This window comes from Hippopotamus amphibius, chromosome 6 (genome assembly GCF_030028045.1).
Source record: "Hippopotamus amphibius kiboko isolate mHipAmp2 chromosome 6, mHipAmp2.hap2, whole genome shotgun sequence".
NCBI lineage: Eukaryota > Metazoa > Chordata > Mammalia > Artiodactyla > Hippopotamidae > Hippopotamus > Hippopotamus amphibius.
Genome location: NC_080191.1, coordinates 26,727,709 through 26,752,779, shown reverse-complemented (window position 1 = coordinate 26,752,779; position 25,071 = coordinate 26,727,709). Strand labels below are relative to the sequence as shown.

The 25,071-nt window shown below is 44.2% G+C and overlaps 1 protein-coding gene across 1 annotated transcript in view; it reads right to left on the bottom strand.

Annotated features, from left to right (window-relative positions):
* The window catches only part of SLC35F1 (solute carrier family 35 member F1), a 381,987-nt gene extending 360,839 nt beyond the window's left edge, over positions 1 to 21,148 (bottom strand). The window contains exon 1 of the mRNA XM_057739875.1: positions 20,961 to 21,148. Coding sequence (XP_057595858.1) covers positions 20,961 to 21,148 — 188 coding nt within the window. The remainder of the gene's footprint in view (positions 1 to 20,960) is intronic.
* Positions 21,149 to 25,071: the final 3,923 nt, after the last annotated feature.

The following is a 25,071-nucleotide window of genomic DNA, read 5'->3' as shown; positions in this document are numbered from 1 at the left end:
TCACTTTACCCATCTCCAGCAAAAATCTAATGTAAGATTAGAAATTTATCCTAGGAAATAACTGTTCTGGAGGCCCAGTTCTCATCTCAGAACTGTGTGTCGCACGGTTTTCTAGGGACCCATTTTTCAAAGCATTAAGTCACTGTGTTTTCACCAATTGATTTGGAGGGTATTTGTTTATTTTTAAGCAATGCACAAAGAATACTGATTGGCCCTTCCCTGACTAATATGTATTGACATCTAAAATTGTAAGCCAAGGCTCTTGGTACAGGAATTGATTCAGTTTGAGGCAGCTGGAAGCAATGCATTATCTCCAGTGATGCAGAGAAACTTCCTCCACATTCAGCAGGGAGCAGTGCCTACCTACCATCTCCTTCCTCCCCATGAATGGCATTTCTGTCTTCTCTCTTATTGACTGCCCATTCACTGTGGGGCCAGGTTCTGTGCTAAGCACTTCATATATTTTTTCTTGATTATTCCTTCCCACAATCCCCTTTTCTGCTCAGAAAACACTCATAAAGCGGCATGTTTCTGGAATGGAAGGGATGAAAGTTACATATTTTGGATAAAATGGAAGTAGAAGGAAACCCTGCCAAATGCTTCTTAAAAGCTGCAACACCTGCAGACTAAAAATAGCTGCTCACGCAGCCCAAGGAAAGAATCTGTTCTTTTCTTTCAAACTCTGGCTTGAGAAATCTATCTCCATGAATCAGTTCATCAGCCATTGATTAGCTTCTCTAATTAGCTTCTCTAATGACTGTAGGAAAATACAAGGCTGCTTTGTAGGTGGCCAATGGAAGGAACTCAATCCGGCATGTGCCTAGACCTCAGGCAGAAATTCTGAGCCCAGAATTTCGAAGTTTGGTAAAAGCACACCAATCTCTTCACTCATTCATTCAACAAATATTTGTTGACTACAATAGCTACTATGCTACTATATGGCAGCTGTTCTACATGATTAAAAAGAAAAAAAAGTGGACAAAAGCCCCCGCCCTAAAGAAATAGGCCTTCTTTCATCTAAGCTTCCAGCTGTGTCTCTGCAGAATACTGTCACTGCAGAGAAACCACAGGTCTTCTGGAAGCCCTTGCTCCCAGCATCTCCCAAGACCAAAGCAACTTCTTTCCCTGCCCTGTAAATTCAATACCCCTTCTCTCCTCTGCCCCTTAGCCAAAAATAAGCACACCTTCTATTTATCTTTTTGTCTTGATTTCTATTTCTTCTCCTTCCAAGAGCAAGGATTATTAGAAATTTGTTGCCTACCCAATTACATATAAATCCTTCTCCCAAAGAAAATATGATAGCACCATAGTTATACTTTCTTTGATTTTCATGTGACTCTCAACTCCCAGACTACAAAGGAACTCAGATAGAAAGCTCTTCCACTGCCACTGTTCTGCTGCCTCGTCCTTACACATTTCTTCACAATTATCATGACTAACGTGTCTCAGGCACGACGCCCAGAGCTGTCAATATATTATCTTTTTTAATCCTCCTCAATGACCCTATGAGGTAGGTGTTATTATTGTAATTTCACAGATGATGAAACAGAAACTCAGAGAGTTTAGGTAACTTGCCTGAGATCATGCAGTAGTCACACCAAATAAAACCGAATACACCTACCACCAAACCCACTTCACCTTCTCTCCTGTAGTAATTACAATCAAAACCCATGGTTTTAGAAAGGAAAGCTTAAGAGTACATCATAACTCCACATTTCGCCTCTGCAACCATCTCCTAGCTGGGCTCCCTGAATCGAATCTTGCTATACTCAAATTCATTGTTCATATTGCAGGTAGCCAGAGCTTATGAAAGTGTACATTGGTCATATTACTATTCTGCTTAGGGTCTCTGATACCGCTCAGTGCTCTTAAGATAAAGCACACACAACTTAATAAACTTCCAAAGCTCTGCCTGAACTGGACCCTACCTGCTGCTCCAGCCTCTAGCATCTCATTCCCTTTCACACACAGCTGCAGGCTTTGGAACCAATTTCATTTCCCGGAACGCACCACGGTTCCACTCACAGTTTTGTGATCCGTTGTTTCCTCTGCCTAAAACATCACTCTCTATAAACCCTCACCCGCAACCCCCCACCCCCACCCCACACACACACACTCCTCTCTGTACTCTGGCTAAGTCCTCCTCATTCTCCAGTTGTCAGCTCAGCTATCATACACTCAGACGCCTTCCCCAGTCCCTTATATCCAGTGCCGCATGGTTCTCCACCGTACTCTGGGAGATCTTTCATACACACAGAGCCTAGCACCAGCCCGGCACAAAGCAGGCTGGAAAGAGATGCTTATCAAACAAGTGAATAAGCAGATGATGTGGCCGGGAAGCCCATCACCCAGCACTTCAATCTCCTCAATATCTGTCTAATCCAGACCAGCTCGGGATTCTCAAAGGTGCCACAGACTGGTAAAGATAATGCATCACAAGAGCGCACCCCTTCTACCTTCCGTGCAGCCACATCCTGGGAAACCCAACCCTTTACACCACCCAGTGGAGAAAACCTGCCTCTGCTCTTCCTTGGCAGATGTGTCCAGACTGAAAGAGATGAAACGGCCCTGGCTGATATTAACAGGAGGTCATCGGTCTCAGGGCAAAGAGAGAGAGAGAGATGTGTCTATCAGTTAAGGGAGTGCTCAGCTGCAGGTCAAACAAATTCCAACTCAACCTGGCCAAAACAGTTAGGATATTTATCATCCCACATAGTGAAAGTCCAGCGATAGAGCAAGCTCCAAGCATGGAGCACTGCAGTCAGTTGCTCAATATTGTCTTCAAGAACTCAGGTACTCTCCCTCTCTCCACTCTGCTGTCCTCACCAACAGGGACATGCTAAGGCTGGTTTCCTTCCTGGTCATAAAGTAGTTGACAGCAAGAGCCAATAACAAGATGGTTCTCTCTGTGGTCAAATTCAGCAGAGAAAGAGGAATCTCTTCCCTCACCATCAAATGTCTTTCCCTTCAATCTGATTGGGCCAATCTGGGACCTGTGCCCACCCCAAGACCAACAAGCGGAAAAATGTCAAGAACTCATCGGCTTATACAAACCATCTGGGGTAAGATGGATGCACTAATGAGGAAACCAACAGAGACTCTGGAGAACAAAATCTCCAATGCCAAGGATAGAAAAGAAAGAGTATACTCATTTCCATCTAACACAATGACTATATTCTTCTATTTGCAATGGCTCCTGAAGATGTCACATGGAAATACTCCCTATTCCTTTTGAATGTGTGGTTGTATTTCTTCTTGCTGACGTTAGCTTCTCTTCAAGTTAATCATCTTCTTCTGCAGACATGCTTATGTTGAGTCAGCATTTAAAATTTAGAGGCTTACTGCTTACAGCAGCTATAGAAACTGCTTCAGTCAACCCTGCACAGAGGCAAAACAAATGATATCAAGAACATAAGCCAAATGACTTCATCACTCTTTTTCACATAGGCAGATCTCTGACAATATCATAAAGCAGAAGTTTCCATCACTCCACACTGGAGAAAACATCACACCTTAGTGATGCGACACAGGCTGGAGAGATGAAAAGAAAGGCTGTTACAGTTAGCAACTCTCTAGTGCCGCCCTGCTCCCCAAAGTGTCCCCATTTGGGTGTTCTGGAACAGGAGTTTAAAAGCTAGTTTCTAGAAAAAATATGTATGCTGATGTCCATTCTATTCCAATGCAAATAACTTGTCAAGTTATCCTGAGTCCATCTTTCCAGGGTTTATCTAAATATACTGAGGTATCCAATAATTCCCTGGTTGGAACTCTAATCTAGCACACCAGCTCTTTAACTTCTAAACTCTCTGCATGGGCTGTTTGCCCTCAGGACACGAGCACATGGAACCACTACTGCAATGGCTGAGCTGTCATTTTATCTCAGGGACCTTCACATGAAGGAGAAAGACTACACATATGCTTTAGAAATAAACATCACTTGATTTGTCAGAAGGTCTTTGGGTTTTATTGCCATGTATAATCATATACCATAAGAACTGGCAGGAATTTAGTGACCGTGTATTTTAAAAGACTTGTCAAAATTCTCACAGCTGTCACATAGATACATTCTCAAACATTTATTGACCCATATGCATCTGGAAATCTTCTGCTGAAGTGGTGCCTGATCCCACTGGTGGAAAGTTCTGGGCACACTTCAAAGATAAAGTTGAAAGTTAATCTCTGGTGGTCTCCCTCACTTGTGTGTTCTTCTCTAGCCCAAAATGCATACAGCTCTCTAGTAGTATAATTTCCCCCTCTATAAAAACATTCCCAATGTCCCATGTTCCAAAGCCATCTTCAAGCAATGCTCCATCCTTCCCTGTGACTAATTTCAGCTGTTAAGAGGAAAGCAATCTAATCGATTGACTGAAATAATAACTGGTTAACTAGATTAAAATATACTTGAGAGCAGAGACCTAACTTTGTATGTGTTTGCATCTCTTAACCACACTTAGGACTTCTTTCCTTGAAGCAGACTTGCAAAAGATATAAATCTAATCTTGTTTAATTTTCCCAGGGTGATGTATTTAAAGAAGAAATTTAACTTAAATTAATTTCTAACTGCTAGAAATTATTTAGGAAAATATTTATGAACAGGAATAAGATATGTCGTCCCTTCTCCTCACTTACTTTGAGCTAGGACTTCTAACTACCATATGACTCTCTTCCCTTTCCTTCCCCAAACCACCATTAAGTACACACCGTTCATTCATTACACAAGTATTATCAACATTATTATGCCCAAGCACTATGCTGCGCACGGGGCAAAAAGCACTCATCAAACTAGACATGGGCCCTACTTTCACATAGTCTTCTAGGCAATTAGTTTCCTTCTTCCCTATTTTTTTCTGGGCTTTTTACCTGCCAGTGATGATGATATGGTGATGATGGTGATACTAATACTGACACTAATAAGAATAATACAACCTAGAGTAGGACTTTCTATATGTCAGACGCAATTCTAAGTTTTATATATATATATAAAGTTTTATATATATATGAAGTTTTACGTATATAAAACCATATATATGTATATAACCATATATAAAAGACCATATATACATATGTGGTCTTTTAGTCCTCACAACAGCCTGGAAAAAGTTAAGACATTGGGGTCCCCAAGATCAGAGCACTCAGATGCTAAAGTAAGTAGCCTAGCCTTGTTCTTAACCACTGCTTCCTATAATGACGTGAAATGACTTCTATTTTCACTTCTACAACTGATTACCCAACAGGAAATTTCCTGGCAGAAAGAACTGAAAACTTTCAGAAAATAGAGTTGGTAGAGATGTGTGTTGAGTTTTACAGTATGAGTAGGATTATGTAGCATACCTAGTGTTTTCCTAACTCTGGCACCATTCAAATTATCCTTCTATACTTTTCTATATCCCCTACCTTTCTGTAGATTAATTTTAAAAAGCTAAACCTAAAATTTATTGAGTACCAACTCTGTGCCAGGCACTATGACACATGTTATTTGAGAAAATAAAATCAGAGAACATCAATTTGCTGAAAATAACTTCTCTTTTGAAAGGGTCTCTAGCAGATCATTTGCCTCGTCACACAACAAATATTTACTGAGCACTTACTTTATGCTGAGTTCTAGGTAAGATGTTGGGTAGAGAATACCCTTGTGGGCTTACAACCCACTGGGAGGGTTCAGATGAGTAAATAATATGGAGTGTGAGGTGATAGGAAATAGCTAGCACATGGAATGGGGCACCTAATCCAGACTTGGGGGTCGAGGGTCAGATGTCAAGGTTTTCAGATGCATCGATGCCTTTGTATTTTGGTTGAAGAGTTATAATGTCTCACAGACTGGGCTTCTGTATCAGTTTATCTTTAGACTGTACTCTGAAGCACTCATAGCACCGCTTAGCAGCACCTGGAAATTGAGGATCAGGGCTTTATAATGCCATTCACTGCTTTACTTTATTGATTTCTTAAGTTCAAAATATTTCTAGAGAACATTAATAGTTCACCAAAATGGAAATTCTAATATGGAATGAAGGTGCCTTTGATTCATCCACATGTCACACGGTGTCTGGGGCTTTTTTCCTTGTTTGTTCACTTGCTAGCATTTCCCTAAGAAGGGACAGGAATCAATATTTTATGCCTTATGAAGCTAATTAACAGTTAAAATGGCAGAGGGTATTAGAAACACAAGGCTAGTTCTCTGGATGGCTCCTCCACCCCCACCCAAGCATTCCATTTCCTTCTGCATTTCACTTTAAAACGCCTTTGCTTCTTATGTGTGTCTTACCCACTCGCTCCCACCCCTCCAACCACCATTTGGAAGTGTGTGGTAAAGAAGAGTAGACTGCAGAAATTTCTTTTTAAGAAAAAGAGTACATTATAGGCTCTGGTTCCTTTACCTGCTACTCCAGGAACAGCTAAAAAGAAAGAGAATCATCAGGTTCCTAAATCCAATGAACCGCTTTCTAGCTGTGACAAGGAACACAGGGAGATGACATTTTTGTTGTTGTATCTCAATTCACCAACCCACAGCCCAACCAATTGCAGTTGTGGACCAGCAGGCCATCCACACACATTCCCACCTGCATACTTTTCATTTCTTTGACAAACTGATATCCAAAATGAGCAGTCTGATATCCACGGCTGTAAATGCTTTGGATGATGCTTTTCTTCCATCATCTTTGAAGGCATAGTCTCAGGTTGTAATGAACTTTGGGGCTAAGGAGGTAATACTTATGGTCCCTTCACACTGGATGCAGTTGAGTCCATTTATCAGCATTAGAGTTGCATATCATCAATCGTCTGAAACCAGAGCAAGTAAGCATCTTACTGCCTACATTTCTTTAGACTTGCACTGGGGATGGTCAATCCAAAATGCATGGGCCCCATTAGTGGCAGGAAATAAATTGGAAGCATCAAGGAAAAGAAGAACTAAAAAAATAAAGAAGTATTTTGCCTGAAAAGCACTAAAATCATACAAACTGTTAGAACACATAAAAAAGAATAAATTTTTAAGTCAGATCACTGGACTCGTTACCACTTGGAACTGAAGTGTTGTAATGAAACCATAAATGGCTCAGGGAAAGGGAGGGGGTGGGAGAAAGGCAGAAACTTTATGTGGTGTCTCATTCCACAGTTGCATTCACACATTCAGATATAACTAGCTCACAGGTAATTCCACACTGAATATTTCTGTTTTCTTAAGTGATACCAAGTCAACGTGGTTCCTAAGTAAAAATTAAACACATTAAAAATAAAGCATTGTTCTTGAACCAACTCTGAGCCAAAAAAAGCATGGTAAGGAAAGTTGAGGGCTAACTTCAAAGAAGGAAAACAAACTATTCCAAATGGAAAATCATTCTCTATCAATGTGTGTGTGTGTGTGTGTGTGTGTAAGTGTGTGTGTGTCAGAGAGAAAAGAGCAAAGTGGAAAGGGACAGATGAATAGACAAAGATTCATTACAAATAATATCTAATATACATTATCTGGGAAATAATATATACAATAGATATTATATTTAAATATTCATATATCCCAAGAAAGATTCAGAAATGAAAAGTGGGAGATAAAGAAAAGGTCAAGATACCATGGATTGATGTCTTCATTAGTCTGTCTTATCTGGCAACTCATATTTCCAGAGACAGTAACAACCTCAGGGGTGCGTTGGTTACCCAATCTCTCCATCAGTAGATGTAAACACACAATCTTTGTAAACATTGTGTCCTCCTATGCAAATTCAGCTTCAGGACAAGTTCCCCGACCCTGCTTCCAACCACATGGGTGCTCCTAACCCCTCCCTGCTAGCAATCACTGAATGTAATAAAACCAGAATGTGAAATTCATTCCAGCACTCACTGGGTGACGGGAGTTTTTGTTTGGTTGGCTTTTGTGATGTTTCAGACTTACTCCATAACTAGCGAAAAAATGATCTGCGCTATTTTCAAGGACAGATCACCTCCTTTTAGACTGGCCTGAACACCACTCATCAAGCTTGGCAGCACTGGAGGGACAAACAGTTAATTTTGTGAAGCTGTAAAGGTCCTTCCCAGCTCTCTGACTCCACACACCGGGCGGACCAGATCTCCCTCTTCCCATCCTCCGTCCTCCCCACGCCCACCTCCCCACCTCCCTGCCCCCCTGCTTTCAAGCCGTCACCCCACCCTGGGACTTTCCGCAGCCCCTCACCGCCCAGCGGCATTGGGAGCAGTGTGCAGGGCTATGGCGGAGGAAAGGGCCCCTCTGTGAGGGCGCAGTGTTTCTCCTGCCTGCCGCAGGATCCAGATAAGGACAGAGACTCCAGCCATTCCCGCGTCACAAAGGGCTCCTCTGATCCCGCTGGCATCTGGGCTTCCCCTCATTAGCACATTAAAGCTGCTCTGTCCCTTCCCTCTGAGCCGCTCTGTCTGTCCCACTGCCGGGCTCTATAGAGCCTTTTAGGCTCACGCTCATTTTGAAACCTCCTCAGTTCAAGAGGCACTAACCCTTTCCCGAAGCCTGTCAAACTCTCCTTTACAAACTACAGGTACCTCCGAAGCAACCATCACTCCGAGAGGCGCAATCAGACAGCAGGACAGATGCCTCCTGCCTAATGAGTCTTCCCAAGAGGATGCTTTCTTAAAACAAAGTCGAAAATGTTTAAATATATCTAGCTTTCAAAAAACGCAATGCATTTAAGTAAAACAGACCTGTGCCTTGTTCATAGATGGGTGGGTTCCACTTCAGACCCTGCCCGACAAGGCTCAGGAGGAAAAACCGAGCGAAGCAGCACCTGCCTCCAAGTCCCCCGCGTGCTGCGCGGCGCCCACCAGCGTTCATCCCGGGCCTGCGACAGCACAGAGCCACGCGGAGCCGGGCTCCTGGTTCAGTTTTGTGACCAGGACAACAAAGGCAGAGCACTTGGAAGCTTTCCAAGCCCTCTCCCAGATGTCATTTCATTTAAAAAATCCCCAAAATGCACTGGGAAATGAAGGGCTAGGATTATTTTAATCAGTTGACAAATGAGAATACTGAAGCCCTCCCCAAAAAACCGAAAGTCAGTTCCCTGAGACAAAACATCTCACATTTCACATCCTGAAAGGGATCACCCCAGGGGCCCAGACACAGAATCCCCAGGGGACGTTGAATTCCCTCTTCTCTCTCTCACACCCCACTCCCAAATGTAATCAGGACCAAAATTCTCCTGAGTTCCCCTACATATGCCCTGCACTAATATCCTGACTTCTTCATAGCTGAATCCACGGATGGCTCTTGGGTGCCTCCTCAGCAGGGCCCAGATCTGTTTCTGAGTTAACCCTTTCCAAGACAGACTCTGAACAGCAGTAGCTTCTTTCTACCCACCACACTCCTCACCTCCTCCCCACCACAAATGTCAAGTAGGCGCACAGCTCTGCCCTTAAATCCTACGCTACTTCTCTAGTATGTCTCCTTTCTGACTCTTCAAAATGACTCTTTCCCACTTCTCTCTGTACAAACATCCTACACCCCTCCCCCACTACCTAGCACCTTCATTCTTTTTTTAAATTACTTTTTATTTTACATTGGAGTATATCCGATTAACAATGTTGTGATGGTTTCAGGTGTATAGCAAAGTGACTCAGCGACACATATACAGGTATCCATTCTCCCCCAGACTCGCCTCCCATCCAGGCTGCCTCATAACATTGAGCAGAGTTCTGCACTGGCACCTTCATTCTTAATTGACAAGATGACCTCAGAGTTCACAGAAAAAGAGAAGCCACCAGACAGGGATCACCTTTTATTCTCATCACCAAATCTACCAAATTACCTTCGTTTACACCCACACTCTCTCCCTCCCCTCCTGGACCATGGAGAGTGTCCTGGCTCCTCTGGAAGGCCAACCCCTCCCCCTGCACCTGGGATCCCATCTCCGCCTTCATAGGGCCTTCCTCCTTCCTTTACCCCATTCCTTCCTGAATATGCAATTTTCCCCTCTCCACTGTATCACTCCCATCAGCACACAGACCTTTTGTATTATGTCTCCTGATGAAACACTCTCCCTTTACTCTGCTCCTGGTTAGAGGAAAACTTTTCAAAAGTTAGGTTTTGAAACCCCAACCTCACATTCCCTCCCCAAACCATTCCATCCAGGCTCCCATCGGCACCACCACCGGAGCCTATGCCAGTCTGGCCCCCAAGGTTCTCTGTGTTGCTGAGACACTGATCATTTCTCCACCCTTCCCTTAGATAATTACTCTCAGCACATGGTCTGCTTATTTCCTCCCTCTCAAAACACTTACCTCTCTAGGCTTCTGAACACCATACTCTCCTGTTTTCCCTCCTGCTTCAGACCCCTGCTTCTCCAACTCCTTCACTGGTCCTCCTCCTCTGTCTGACTCCGAAGTTGATCTGCTCCCCAGAATGGCCCTGGGACCCCTTTTCTCCTCTACTGACACATTGTCCCCAGATGATCTTATCCAGGACCACCCCAATGACGCCCAAATCCAAACCCCCAACCGCTGATTTCTCCCCAAATCCCATACTCCAGCTCATGTGACATTTCCACTAGACATCTTGAACTTAACTTGCCAGAAGTCAAGCTCCTCTCCCCATCTTTCCCATCTTAGACAAGGGCACCATCACTCACCCAATTTCTCAAGGCCCCTAAACTGGAGTTCTTTTTAACTCGTTTCCCTCGGCAGCCTCACGAAACCACGCAACCAATCCCACGGACTCCATCTGCCAGTGTGAATCACTGAAAAACGCAGTCACTTCTCTCGACCTCATTGCTACCCTCCAGTCCAAGCCTCCGACATCTCTTTCCTCCAGTAGCCACTTACCTCTCCCTCATCCCATTCTCCAACAGCAGCCAGGGTGGGCTTTTCAAAACATTAACTGCATTGCTCCTCTGCTTAAAACCTTTCCATTGCTCCCCCTTCCACTGAGAATAAAACCCGAGTTCCTCTCCTGGCTGAGGGGGCCCGAAAAGACCTCACGGCTGCCTCCCCCAACCCCAGCCAGGTCATCTCCCCCCTCCCACACTCCCCTCCTTCTTGCACTCCCTTACCTTCAGTGCACTATGCCTGCTTGTCTCATCTCAGCATCTTCACCTGGAAGGCACTGCCTCCTGACCATCAAGTGGCTGGTTCCTTTTAGTCATTCCAATCGTAGCTTCAATGCTGCCAGACCGAGAGGCCTCTTCTGACCACTCAAGTTAAAGTACCGCGCGTTACCTCTCTGTCACATCGCCTCACTTTAATTCTCTGGATAGTATTTAGCGCAATGAGATATCTGTCTTATGTATGTATTTATTGCCTGCCCCCAACTAGAACACAGTCTCCAGGAGAATGGAGACCTTTAATGTCTTGTTCCCTGCAGTTTCCCCAATATCTACGTGGTGCCTCTTACCTGGCTCAGAAATTATTTGTTGAATGGCTGAATAGTTCCTACTCTGTGCTCCTGAGAGCTTGAAATAGAGTCATGCCAGTGGGCCTGCCACTCATGCTGAGCCCCCATGTAACCCTGACTGTCACTCAGACCTAGAATCTGCTTTCTGTCACTCAGACCTAGAATCTGCTCTCTTTAACTTCGTGATCCCTGAAAAGCAGCACACTCTGCTCAGAGCCCATTCCACAGAACTGGGATGCTGCGCTGTACCCCTTCTCATCTCTAAATAGATCCTTTCATGGTGGGAGCCCCAACCTAGCCTGCTGGGTTGAGTCCCTGACACTTAATGTAGCTACTATCAGGCCTAACTTCCTGCCTCTGCCTCACCAGCTGGGATGCACCGATGTCCAGGGTCACGACTAGCACCATCTAACGCTACCACTGTGATGACCCCTACCCCATGATTGGATGCACCTCCAGAATCCAGACTCACTTTCGCTCCCTCTTGGATACTGGGCTGGGACCAGTGCTTCTCAGACTACCTTCTATAAAATACTGGTTCTTTGTTGTCAATTCACTGAAGACAATTCTTTTGTAAAATACAATTCAAAAAAATCAACTACTAGAAAAATAAAATGGCAAAAACCAAAACCTAAAATACATCACCCAAGATTTTAATATTAGAAGAAAAGACATAAAAATACTCTGTCAAGTTGCTATAGATATTTCCAAATGCTTACCCTTGGTTTCTGTTCTCCTCGCAGTCTGGTTACACAGTCTGTGAATCTGCAATGGTCCGAGCACCACATTCTGAGTAGCTGGCTGCAGTCCTCCAGCTGCCTGTCTAGTTCATGCAACACCCTAGGTCTCTTCTGCCCTAGTGAGCAGATCCCTTCCTTGCACCAAGTTTATAACCTTTCAACAAACAAGTATTAAACACCTACTGTGTTGCAGGCACTGTTGAGTATCTCCTCAAAAATAATCCAGTCTTCCTCTCTCTGACCCTCGGTCCACACTCTGTTCAAATTACAGCCCTTCCCTCTCCATCCTGGCTGCCTCCGTCCCATTTAGACTCTGATCTCCACTCCCCTAAATGGCTATAGTAGCCACCTAACCAATCCCCCAAACCCTAGTCCATCCGCTCTCCATGTGTCCTACAGATTTTGCCCAGGATATCATGTTCAGGTACCTCTCTGATCAAGTCCTTTCTCTACTCAATAACCTGCAAAAATAATAACCCATAGAATGCAGCCTAACTCATACTGACTTTCCATTATCCAACTCCATCTACAATTCTAGCCTTACTTCACTCTACTGCCTTTTTACCTACGCATAATGTTGTCAAACTGGTCATTTAATCTCCTCCAGTCTCTTACTCTATATTTGGTTCATCCTTTCTGTCATCCCCCTTCTTGCACATGTTCCTATCCTACCCATCTGCTACAGATCAAATGTTCATGTCACCCCAAAATTCATGTGTTAAAGCCTGACTCCCTGGTGTAGTAGTATCTGGATGTGGAATCTTCGGGAGGTATTAGATCTAGATGAGGTCATGAGGGTGAAGTCCCCATGATGAAATCAGTATCCTTCTAAGATGAGAAAGGAGATATCTCTCGCTCTCGCCCTCTCTCGCTCTCTCTCACTCTCACACTCACTCTCTTCCTCCATGATGTGTGGATACAAGAAGACAGCTGTCTTCAAGTCAAGAAGGCCCCCACCAGACACACAATCTGCCAGGGCTCTGATCTCAGACTTCCCAGCCTCCAGAACTGTGAGAAAGAAATGTCTGTTGTTTAAGCCACCCAGTCTATGATATTTTGTTATAGCAGCCCAACCTAAGACACCACATTTCAATGCTGAGGACAAATGCCATCCCTGAACCCTCCCACCCTGTCTCCAGACTAGTCTCTCCTTCTTCTGTAGTCTTATAAAAGCACTTAGCTGTGTGACCGTAAAAGTTGGTTCCCACATCTATAAAAAGATTATTATGAGAATAACACATGATGTAAAATCTTATAATATAAAATGTATGTTTTATAATGGAAAATTTAAGATTTGCGCTGCTGTCTAAATGCTCATTTTAATTCAAACACTCACAGGTTGTATCAAATTATATAGTAAAGCAATCCAGTCCTTCCAAATCTCCTTCGTGTTTTTGTCATATTTTAAATCTCTCTTACCTGCAATGCACAAACATGTGCCCAAGCTCCCTCAAAGTTGTTTATACACTGTCAGAATGTTGATATTTTCAGGAAACTCTATTTTCTTGGGTTATATGGCAATGACCTTGATAGGCTCACCCTGAAATGGCAGGATGAGATCCAAGTCTGTTCTTTTTCTTCTAGCACTCTGAAAGTAGATGAACATGAATGGCTATTCCTCCTTTTCTTAAAGTCCTAAGTGAAACAAATTGTATTGTGTTCATCAAGAAAGATCTGCCTCTTGACTCTGTATACACTTCAAGTAACTTTACTAGGGGTTCAGTTTTCCTCTCAAGTAGTTTTCCTACCGGTGAAACAACTAAATTATGAGACCTTTTTTTTTTTTTTTTTGCATCTCTGTTAGATGACCTTGAAAATCTAATCATTTTGAGAAGGGATGTATGTAATCTTTATTTCTACTTTACTTAAATTGTCCCCTTGAAAGATTATATTGAAAGGGTAATAACAGAAACTCCACCAGTGGCACTCAAGAGTCCACTCCAGCCCTGTCTGGTTCACCACTATGATCCAGCAGTGCCCAACATATGGTAAGCACTCATTAAAGACTTGCTGAATAAATGACGGACTGACGGAGTGAATGAGTGGATGAGGAAAAGAGAAACCAGTGAAGTATTTGTCTTACACGATGCATCAGCACCTTGTACTATCTCCAAGCCAGGAATGATTAGGAACTGTAGCCCTGTCACTCTAAATCTGTATATAATTAGCACGAATTGGTTTTCAGCCTTCTTTAAATGTGTATTCAGTTGTACTAGGTTTGCCTAATTAATTTGTTTAAAATGGCAGGAATTGATGGTTCATAATATCAGAACTTGCAAAATGGTATGTAAGGTATTTTTCAGTCATCACCGTCACACAGGTAAATTTTCTTGAGAGAGAGTTTAAAATTTAAATCCAACAGAAAAAAATATTTTAAAAAGTTTAATATTAGTATACTTAAATTACATTCACGCTGCCCCTGATTGAGGCATGTCATTTTTCTAAGAAAATACTTCCTAAGATGTATTTATTTTTATTGATTTCCTTGCCATTTCCTGGGAAATTTCTTCTCAACTCTTGTACATTCAACTAGTGCCTGTATAAGACAGAATAAGTTCAATATGGATCGCATACAGGACAACTTATTTATATGATTCTAGTATCTAGACATTTGGAAGCATACAATTAAGCATTATGCATAAAAATTCAGATTACAGATTGTAACTATTCACTCTCAATAGCAGCACATATGCCAAGCTACCCAGTTAGATTTTGAGGTCCTTCAAGCCAAGAATCATGTTTTGCTAGGTATGTGTCCTCCAGAAGAGGACTCAGCACACAGAAAGTGACTAAGAACAAATGCATATAGAAACAATCAACGGAGTGAAAAAGTAACCAATGGAATAGAAGAAAATATTTGTGAATCATATATCTGATAAGGGGCTAATAGCCACAATACATATAGAAGTCCTACAACTCAACATAACAACAGCAAAACCAAATAATCCAGTTTTAAAATGAGCAAAGGACTTGAACAGACATTTCTTCAAAGAAGATATACAAGTGGCCAACAAGTATATGAAAAGAGGTTCAAAATCAGTGATTATTAGGGAAACGAAAATCAAAACCACAATGTGATATCACTTCATACCCATTAGGATGACTACTATCAAAAACAAACACAGTGTTGGCAGGATGTGGAGATATTGTAACCTTTGTGCACTGCTGGTGAAAATGCAAGATGGTACCACGGCTATTAAAAATGGAATGGCAATTCCTCAAAATATTAAAAATAGAACTACCATAAGATTCAGCAATCCCACTTCTGGATATATAGACTAAAAAAAATTGAAAACAGGATCTTGAGGAGACATCTGCACATTCATTTTCATTGCAGCTTTATTCACAATAGCCAAGAGATGGACCAAGCAACCTAAATGTCCATCAACAAGTAACAAGTCAATGGATAAAGAAAACGTGGTATATATGTGTGTGTATATATATATACATATATACGTGTGTATGTAAAATGTAATATTATTTAGCCTTAGGAAATTTTGCCTCATGTGACAATGTGGATGAACCCTGAGGACATCATGCTAAGTGAAATACACCAATTACAAAAAGAGAAACACCGCATGATTCCATTTATAGGAGGTATCTACAATAATCAAGCTCTTAGAAACATGAAGTAGAATGGTGGTTGCCAGGGTCAATGGGGAAGGGAAGAGAGGAGTTGCTGTTCAGTAGATACAGAGTTTCAGTTTTGCAAGATGAAGAAATTCTAAGGGTCTGCTGCATAAGGAGGTGCATACACTTAGCACTACTGTACTATACACCTAAAAATGATTAAGATGGTAAATGTTATGTTATGTGGTTTCAACCCTTAAAAAAAGAATAAATGAATATGTACATGTACATGTTCATGCCACGGTCAAGAAATACGCCAAACAGTATGGGGTATTTTTCCATGTATCTATTGGTGTTTCACTTCCTAAGTATACTTTTTTAGAAACATAATCAAGAATTAATGTGTTTAAACAAGGTACAGTGAATGCTCATTGGCCTGAACTCAAATGAATGATAAACCTAAACTAAAACCCAGGGGTGGTTCTTTCACATGCTGCATTCTACTTTTATCAGAAATGGCAATTAAATAATAAATCAGCTCTTGCATTAAGCAACTTTAGAACTATATGGGCAGCCGACTCAATTCGCCATATCGTTTACATCTATAGCAGTGTACGGTAAAAACGGACATCTTTTATTATGGTCCTGAGGCACTGAGGGATCTTGAGAGACTAAAAGGTCAAAGAAAAATTGCATGAAGATAGATCCATTGTCTTACACATTACTTCCTTGGAAATGCACCATCTTTATCCAAGGTAACCTAAATACTCCTTTAACATGAACATTCATTTTTCCAAACTCTGTGCAAAAAAATATACTGGATGATCTTTTATTTGTATAATTTTGTCCTTTATAGTTAAAAACAAATGTGTCCTTCAGACATCTTTTGTTTACTACTGATCTTAGAAATGTCTGTTTTTAATCACACCACACTGCTCTGTTTGGAATATTTTGTAGCAATTATCCTCATTACTGGTTGGTCTTCCCCTTTCATTCTGACATCTGTTAGTAGTAGCAGCTTGAGGAAGAGCCTCACTATTATTTCAACAAAAGCCATCCCATTTGATAAAAAAGGACCACCTAAACAATAATAGATGTCTTCCTCAACTGTACCTAATAGTACAAGCATAACTGTGTTCCTGGCAGCCATTCTGTTGGTTCACCATATTCTCTCTGTCTTATTTAATAACTCAGAAAAGCAATACATACATACTGTCCCATCATATATGGTAACTTCCCACATGGATATCGATTTTATGTAGGCTTGCTACCAACTCTCCTATATATCCTCCTTCACGCTCTTTAGTTTTCCATTCAAAAAAGTTTCATAAACTTGAAAATTAATGAAATAAATCAAAGTGTAAGTTAGAAATCAGCTAGCTTCAAATCAAATGAATGGACAACCCAAAGTCACACTCGTGGTTCCATTCTAAAGATTAAACATCCCCACCACAAGACACAAAAAGGCAGAAATGCGCTTATAACTTGAGACAATCCAATGCATCTCTTATCGGGAAGAAAGTGGGTCAAAAGTGGAAACTCATGGTTATTTTTATTAAGACCTGAAAATAACATTCAAGTGGGAAAAGATAAATAAAACGGCACACATGCAAAACATAAAACAAGCTATCACTCGTTTTTCACAAATATTTCATTATGAAATCATTTTAGAGGAGAAAATCTTCAGATACTACATAGATCAATATCTACTCCTGTATGTTTCTAAGAGATCTACTAGTATCAGCAGTTTCTGTGAGAGGGTCATCAACTGTTGCCCTTGAAGTATTTTCTTTTTTTGTCATATCTTGCTTGCCTGTGGCAGGGTAATAAATACTATCCCACACTCAAGAAATAAGTGAAGAGGAGTTTGCCATAATTTTTTTCCTTCTTTGAACTGACATTCTAAATCTTTGGGAATTAAAGAAGTAACAATTATCCCAGCATCAAAATCATCTTGTATTTCTTGCATCGCACTGCCCAAACAATTTTAAATAGAACAGGGGAGAAGAATGTGACACATTCCATTAACTGGTTTAAAAAAAAAATATCTAGCACCTCCTCTTTCACCGAAATCACGGATACTATTATATTCTTCCCTAACTGTTTTACAGGGAGTAGTCAATCAGTGAGATGCCCTATTTGTCACAGAAATGCAACCATCCAACTCTATAAGCCTTTAAAGAAAGCGGAATGGATATGGAGCTATATTAAGGAAATAAAATGATGCAGGACAATGTAAGGCAGACGGCATTAAGGTAACACTGCATTTTCATTCTAAGCTTCTTGAGAGCAAGTACCTTTAATTATTAATCAGTACTTCTCCCTTTACCTATCCCTCGGCAGACAGGATATAGATAGCATGTGTGTTTGCATTTCTTCCCCTGGCTTGGCAGGCTGTGACCAGCGCAGGCAGTTCACCAGGCTTGCGGTGCTCACACTCTGACACTCCTTGTCCTGGCGCACCATCCTCAGTCTCTCAGCACTGCCCCTCTGGCCCAGTGGGATGCTCAGAGGAACTAACAGTGGTGCAGTGCCCCACTCAGTCACCGAAGAGACTCTACTGGGTAGCTCACAGCAACAGAATGCTGCCAACAGTGTATCTGCATGCCAGAAGTTAGAGGGATATTTTTCACATTGGCTCCAAACTTCCAGATTTGCAACCTCACTTTCTGCTAGCAGCTAAGTTACTGCATGAGAGAGGAAGATGAAAGGAAACAAAGTCCAGAAGACAGTTAGCTGATAGGGCAAGGTAGGTGAAAGAAATAGAAGTATTAAGGAAAGAGGAAGAGGAAGACGAAAAAGAAGGAAAAAGTGATCTTTAGCTTTTAGAAAATGAACAAAGATGCTTACGATACAGCACCCAATGGGCCAGCCTTAAAGCTATTACTGACTAGTCCAACACGCCTGAAGGGCTCATACCAGAGGGGAGCCACAGCTAAATGCTGACACAGGAACTGGAAAATTCCACTCCCTGCCCCCCCCCCCACCCCTACACTCTTGGTTTTACTTAGTGCCTAACCATTCAGCAGCCACGACTAATGCTGTCTCCTGATGACATAATCACAGAGCAAAAGCCAGGCCCATCAGTATGCTAATGAAATTACTCCACCAGGATTTGTACACTTATTTTGATTTTTTTCAGTCTCCTTACCAAAGGCGCTCCTTCTCCAAAGAAATATTTTTCTTCTTATCCTTTAAGGATAAGGAAAGACCAGTTACTTAATACAAAATATGACACTGAAAATTCTGAAGAACTCTGAAAGACAACCAAATGTTTCAGTTGAAGTCTAAAGGCTATAACCCTAGGATGTCACTCACAGATGTATCTGCCATGAGATGTCATGGACCCAACCTTTCAGTCTAATTTCCTCCTCTATAAATCAGGAACTCGTCACAGATCACTGAAGGCTAGTAAAACACAACATTCTACCCATGACGTACCATGACTTCACTTAATTTGCTTACGGTGTTCCCACCACCCTTCCTTAGACAACAGAATTCAGTTGAATAACGAATTCTTGTAAATTTTTATACTTTTTCAAGTCTTTTCTTCAGTATTACATCATCTATTTCTCAAAGCCATGATCAGAGAGGTAAGACAAGTAGAACATTTTGCAAGTGAAGAAACCAAGAGCCAGGGAGATGAACAGCTCTGCCCCAAGCCACGTGGTGAGTTAGTGGCAAAAGGAATGATGACAGACCAAGTCCCCTCACTCCTACCTCAGTGATCTTATTATTGTGGACTCTAAGATTCACGAAATATCAAGAAATAACCTGCACAGAATCAATAATAACTTACAATCAAGCAAAGATAAATGAACTATGACACCAGCTTCTTCCCAGTTTGATGAGGGAAATTAATAATTAACACATGCTGCATAAAATTTTAAACAGCCAATGCCAAGTCATTTACAATTCAAAAAATCACAGGTATTCATAAAGGATAGGAAGCCCACATAATATGTACTAAGCCAGCATCTTCTCGATTTATTCCACTCACTATCTTTCAGATGTAATATTTTGGAAGGTGTTATTCTAAGCCACAAATCAAAGGAAAGGCTTGAGTTTCTATTACCAGCTCTTGTCTCACTTCAGAGTGAATTTCTTCTCGTTTGATAATAAATGGAAACACACGGAAGCACCCACAAGTAAGCTATTAAGGTATTAAGTCTTCGCAAGGGAATCTTGAATGGTTTGGGATTTCATATAACTAAATTAAACCATACTCCGAAAATAAGGAGTTTTTCAAGCTTCTATTCCTGTACATATTTTGTGCCCCCACTAGAGCTTTCAGGCCGAGGTGAATCCCTTGGGGGGATCTCGGCTACCCAAAGCAGTGCCACACAGAAACCGGTATGAACAGAGCACCCTTAAGAGTTACCCCAACAGATGCATCGAAAGGCACACACGCACCCAAATAAAAACACACACAACCACTTCTCTATTTGATTTTTAAGTGTCAGCTCTTCAACCATTTCAAGTGACTTTAGTAGAAAAAGTCCCTTTCGCATCTGAGCCGACTCAGGGGCGCCAGGGGGGCCCCATCTCACATCAGCCCGGGTTCTCATCCTAAACGCCTCATCCTTGATCCATCCACTGCGCAGATTCCAGCACTGGAGGTGCCGGCCACCAGCGTTCGCCTCCTCTGGCTCTGGCATAGCCGGGCGCCTCCTCCTCACACCTTTCCCGCAACATTTCTGCACTTTGCCCGGGTCTGACCCAGGCCTCTCGCCTCCCCTGCCCCGCTCCGAGCCAGGAAGAGTCGGAGCGGCTCCTGGAGCGTCAGGCGGGAGAAGTGGGTACCCCGCCCGCCCACCTGCCGGCCGGGGCTGTGGCCGCGACCCCATCTCCCGGCGAGGGGGTGGGAGACACGCGGGCGGAGCGCGAGGCCGGCGACTTCCAGGCCATGCCCGCAGCCCCGCGCCTTCCCGCCTCCTCCCCGGCCACCCCCGCGTGCCCTCTGGCCCCCGAGCGCAAAAAGCTGGGGCCCGAGTGGGAAAGGGGAGCGAGGCGACACGCGCGTGCGAGGACGCGAGCGCGGACACACAGCAGCCAGGCGGGCAGATCCCCGCCTCTCCCCGAACTCCCGCCTCGGACCCGCCGGCGCCCGGGCGCCCGGGGCTCCCCGCTCCGGGACAAAGCTGCCGCGCGGCCTCTCCGCCAGCGCGGGGCGCGTCGCCGCCCGCTCTCCTCGGCCTCCCCGGCCGCGACTGCGTCCGTCCCAGAGGGCCTCCGGGCCGCCCGGGGGACGGAGGGGTCCCCGGGCCGGACGCCCGCGGCCCCTGCCCCGCGCCCCCGCCGCCGCTCACCTGTTCATCACTTTGCGGATCCTCTGGCGCACGCCCGCCCGGGAGGAGGCGGACAGGCTCCCGCCGCCGCCGCCGCCGCCGCCCTCGGCCGGCAGGTTCTCGATGGTGGTCACCACATGGTTCGGCGGGGCCGGCGGCGGCGGCGGCTGCAGCTGCGGCTGCTGCGGCTGCGGCTCGGGGGGGATCATCGCTGCGGAGGCGGCGGCGATCAGAACGCTGCCGGGCGCATCGCGCGCCGGCTCCGGGCCCGGGGACGCGCGGAGGACCCGGCCGGGCGGCCGCGGCCCGGGGAGGCGGCGCTGCCGGCCAAGCGGCGAGGCGGGGAGGCACCCGCGGCTACGGCCGCCGCCGCCGCCGCCCAGCCCGCCGCTCGCGCCTCTCCAGTCCCAGTGCGCGCGCCCTCGCTGCTCCTCCCGCGCCGGCTCTGCCCTAGCCGCGTCCCCAGGTCCTGGCGCGCCCCGCGACGTGGCCGCGAAGGAGGTCGCGCGGGGGCGCCGAGCGGCCCGTCGGCTCGAGGAGACCCCCGCGGAGCGAGGGGATGGGGCTCCGGGCCTCGCCTTCTCTCCCGGTGCCCCGGTCTCCTCAGGGCGAGCGGCGCCGCCTCAGCCCGTCCCCCCGCGCTCGCTCGGAAGGCTGCCGTCTGTGTCTCGCGAAGTGAGAGACCGAGAGTGAACCCGGAGCGCCGGGCGGGGGCGCCGCGGCGGCGGCGGCGGCGGAGGCGGAGGGGGGCCGGGCGGGGGACGCGCGCTCCGTTCCCGCCAGAGGGCGCTCGCGAGGCGCCTCGATGCCCCGACCCTCCCGATCCCCGCCGACTGGAGGCTCGCTGTCGGCGTTGAGGGGATTGCTTTTTGTTTGGGGTTTTCTTTTGGGGGGAGGTTCTCCCCCCCAACGCGTGAGGTTGAGAGTGGATCCTTCCTCTGTAGTTAGCGGGGACTCCCCGCTCCTGCCGAGACGCCTCAGAAACTAGCACCATCTTCCCAGGACAGCGGCGGGATGCTGAGAAGGGTGCCGGCCCCCGATGACACATCCAGACACAGTATCCTGAATATCATAGCTACAGTCATTATAATGGGCCTGGAGGAAATTGGAGGAGAAACAACTTCGCACAAAGAATTCATTCTGGGAACTGGAAAAAACAAAGCCGACCAACTCAACGTCTCGGTTTCATAGCGCTGTGAAAGGAATGTAGGCAGATTTGTGTTCCAATCGTGCCTCTAAAACTTATTAGCAGAGACTCCCTAAGCAATTTACTTAAATTCTGAAACACGGTCTCCTTTGTGCAACGGGGCTACTCAAGTGGCTCCCCGTGGTGGTGTAAGAGTTAAATGAGGTAAGCCACCCAGCAGGGGGCCCTGACAGCCTCTTCAGTGGTGCTGCTGCCACAGGTCTCCGCTCTTAGAAGGGAAAACCCCTGTGTACCTGGCTCAGAAATCTTAGACCTGAACGCCAACCAGATTTCTACCAAAGAAAACTGATTCTCTGTCCCAGGCATCTCTTAGTCCTGTCGATCCAGATCCCAGTTAATAGTTGACTCCTAAGAGAGAGAGAGATTTTTCACATTTTCCTTCATCTAGATTGCCTGGCTAGAGATCTTACAGTGAAAAATAATACACATTTAAATTTTTTTTCCATTTCAGTGCAGTATGTGGAAATATTTGCCCTGAATATGTTTAACAGGTAAGTATACGTACAGAAAGGCATGCTGATACCACCACTGAATCCAAATGCACTGGAAACCAGCAAATAAAAAATATTGGTGATAGGATTTGCCACGGAGAAGGGGGTTGAGGAGAAAGAAATGGACTGTCTGACTGACAGAGGGAGAAGGGGAGAGGGGAAGATAAAAAGACGATGAGATTCATTTTTTGGTTAAGAAGTAAGTTCCCATTCCTTTAACAGTATTGGGAGCCCTTTTTTAAAATCGTTGAACATTTGAGGAAACAGCTATCCAGAAAAACTCTCCAATCTATGTTTCAATTATGTAAAACCTGATTACCACCCGAAATATCCTTGAGATCTTCTTCTACCAAAATTAACTCAAATTAGAACATTTTCCCTTTTATAATTAACACGCCATCCCATTCTTTCTCAACAATCTTTCATTCTCAGATTTTTTCCACCTCAGGTTTGTACAGGACACTCTGAAGAATTGTTACAAATAGGACCAAAGTTTATAAGCTCATGGGCATCAAGGTTCTAATAGTTCATAATGAGTGTGCCCTTGGAGGACCTACCAAACATAGGAGACGTGAATGAAATGCCCTTCAGCTGAACCTGGCAGCAAATCATGGTTGGACTCTCTCTATTAAAACAACATTTGTGGTAATTTCAGGTATCCACCTTGAATGACTGGTTGCTTCAGTGCCCTCTTCCGTCACATTTGGCTTGCTTCCCTTTGAACGTTTTTGGCACGTCACAATTCGGTGCTGTGTCTGCACTTGTGTCAGCATTTGTGCCTGGTCATCCCTCTAGAGGGACCACTGAATGCAAATGATCTAAATCTACACTGAGTCAGGAAGGGAGAAAACCAAGATGGGAGAGAACAGGATGAGAGATGTAGAATTTCAATCTCTCTGTTAAGAAAAGACCCAAAAGCAGTCTCGAGCCTTATGTTTTATTAATCTTTATGGTGAAGGTGATACAAGGTCAGCTCCCTTCTTATCCTCCAATTCTGTTTCATAAACATCTCCTAAAAAGGAGCCGAATCACATTTGTGAGACAGAGAAACTGGTATTAACAGCGCAAAAGGTCAAGTGGTGTGTCTAAATGGAATTACACAGGAGAGATGTGGGGAAGGCCAGTTTTCCTGCTGCCTCCTTGGTTTCAAAATCTATCCTCCATGAGCTGCGAACAAACAGAAAAGGGATGAAGGCTGTGGGCTGGGGATCTGTATGTAGTTTTTCAGTGGTGGCATGTGGATGCCAGGGTCATACTTGACTGCTCAGTTTACCTCTCTGACCACTTGTGGTTAGTGGCACATCGTGATTGCAAAATTTCCATTCAACTCTTCCCCTTACGTCATCCTTAAGACACACACTAGCACTGTTGAATTCCTTTAAGAAGCCGAAGTTGACTCTTAGCTACATCTTCTCGACTGCTGCTGATTTTGAAGACACTTCCCCTCATGTAAGGAAGAGTAGAATTTGGTCTGTGATTCAGACCTCAGTCGCCAGGCATTTTGACCAATCTGTTTAGCGTAGACCGCACCTGTGTGTTTATCAGGTAAAAGCTTCAAAGTTATGCTCCAAAAGTGACAGATGATTCTCCCCAAATTGCTCAGCAGTTGTCTGGAATTGCTTGTACAGCTGAAAATGCCCAGTGCCCGTACACTTTCCCCGTGCCATTCTCTCACTCTTTTTCTTTCTCTCCTAAGTCTGGTTGAATCTATGCAACACACACTACTAAACGCATAGTCTAGAATGACATAGTCAGAGTTTCTTTCACATACCTGAATTCACGCAGGAAAGAAGAAAGCAAAGCTGGTGGAAAATTTGTGGAGAGGGGATAGGGAAAAGGACTAGAATGGGTGGGTAAGTCTTAACAATAAGTAAGAAAGAAAATTTTAAAAATTGTACTTATGAACTCCAGTGATAACTGAGAGTTGTTCAGACAGGAGGTGAAAAGTAATCATAGTTCACTAATTGTCTAAACTCCAAAGAGTGTTTGCTGAGCCACAACAGTGCAGACTCTGCATCTCGATCTAGTTAAATTTATAGCTATGTTTGATTGATGAGAGGTTGAAATGATGCATATGTATATTTGTGGAAAATATAATAGAAAGCTAAACCCACAGCTTCCATAGTGAGAAATCAATAAGAGAATCAACTAAGACAGAGGAAAATGATCGCTGTGGTGAAGGGGAAAATGGTGGAGAAGGGGGAGGAGCACTACTGTTTTGCTCAACAAACCTTGTAGGATCGACTCTTTAAACCATGTGCAGATATAAATTTTACAAAAATAAACATTTTTTCTAAAAAAATGGAAAATACAGAAGTATAACCCTGACTTTTTTTTTCTTCACTGAATTCTTGGTATTGTCAAGGTACCTTCCTGAACAGATTGCAGATAAGGGGGAAAAGTAGGGGTCGCTGTCAAGAGCTGCAACAATTTC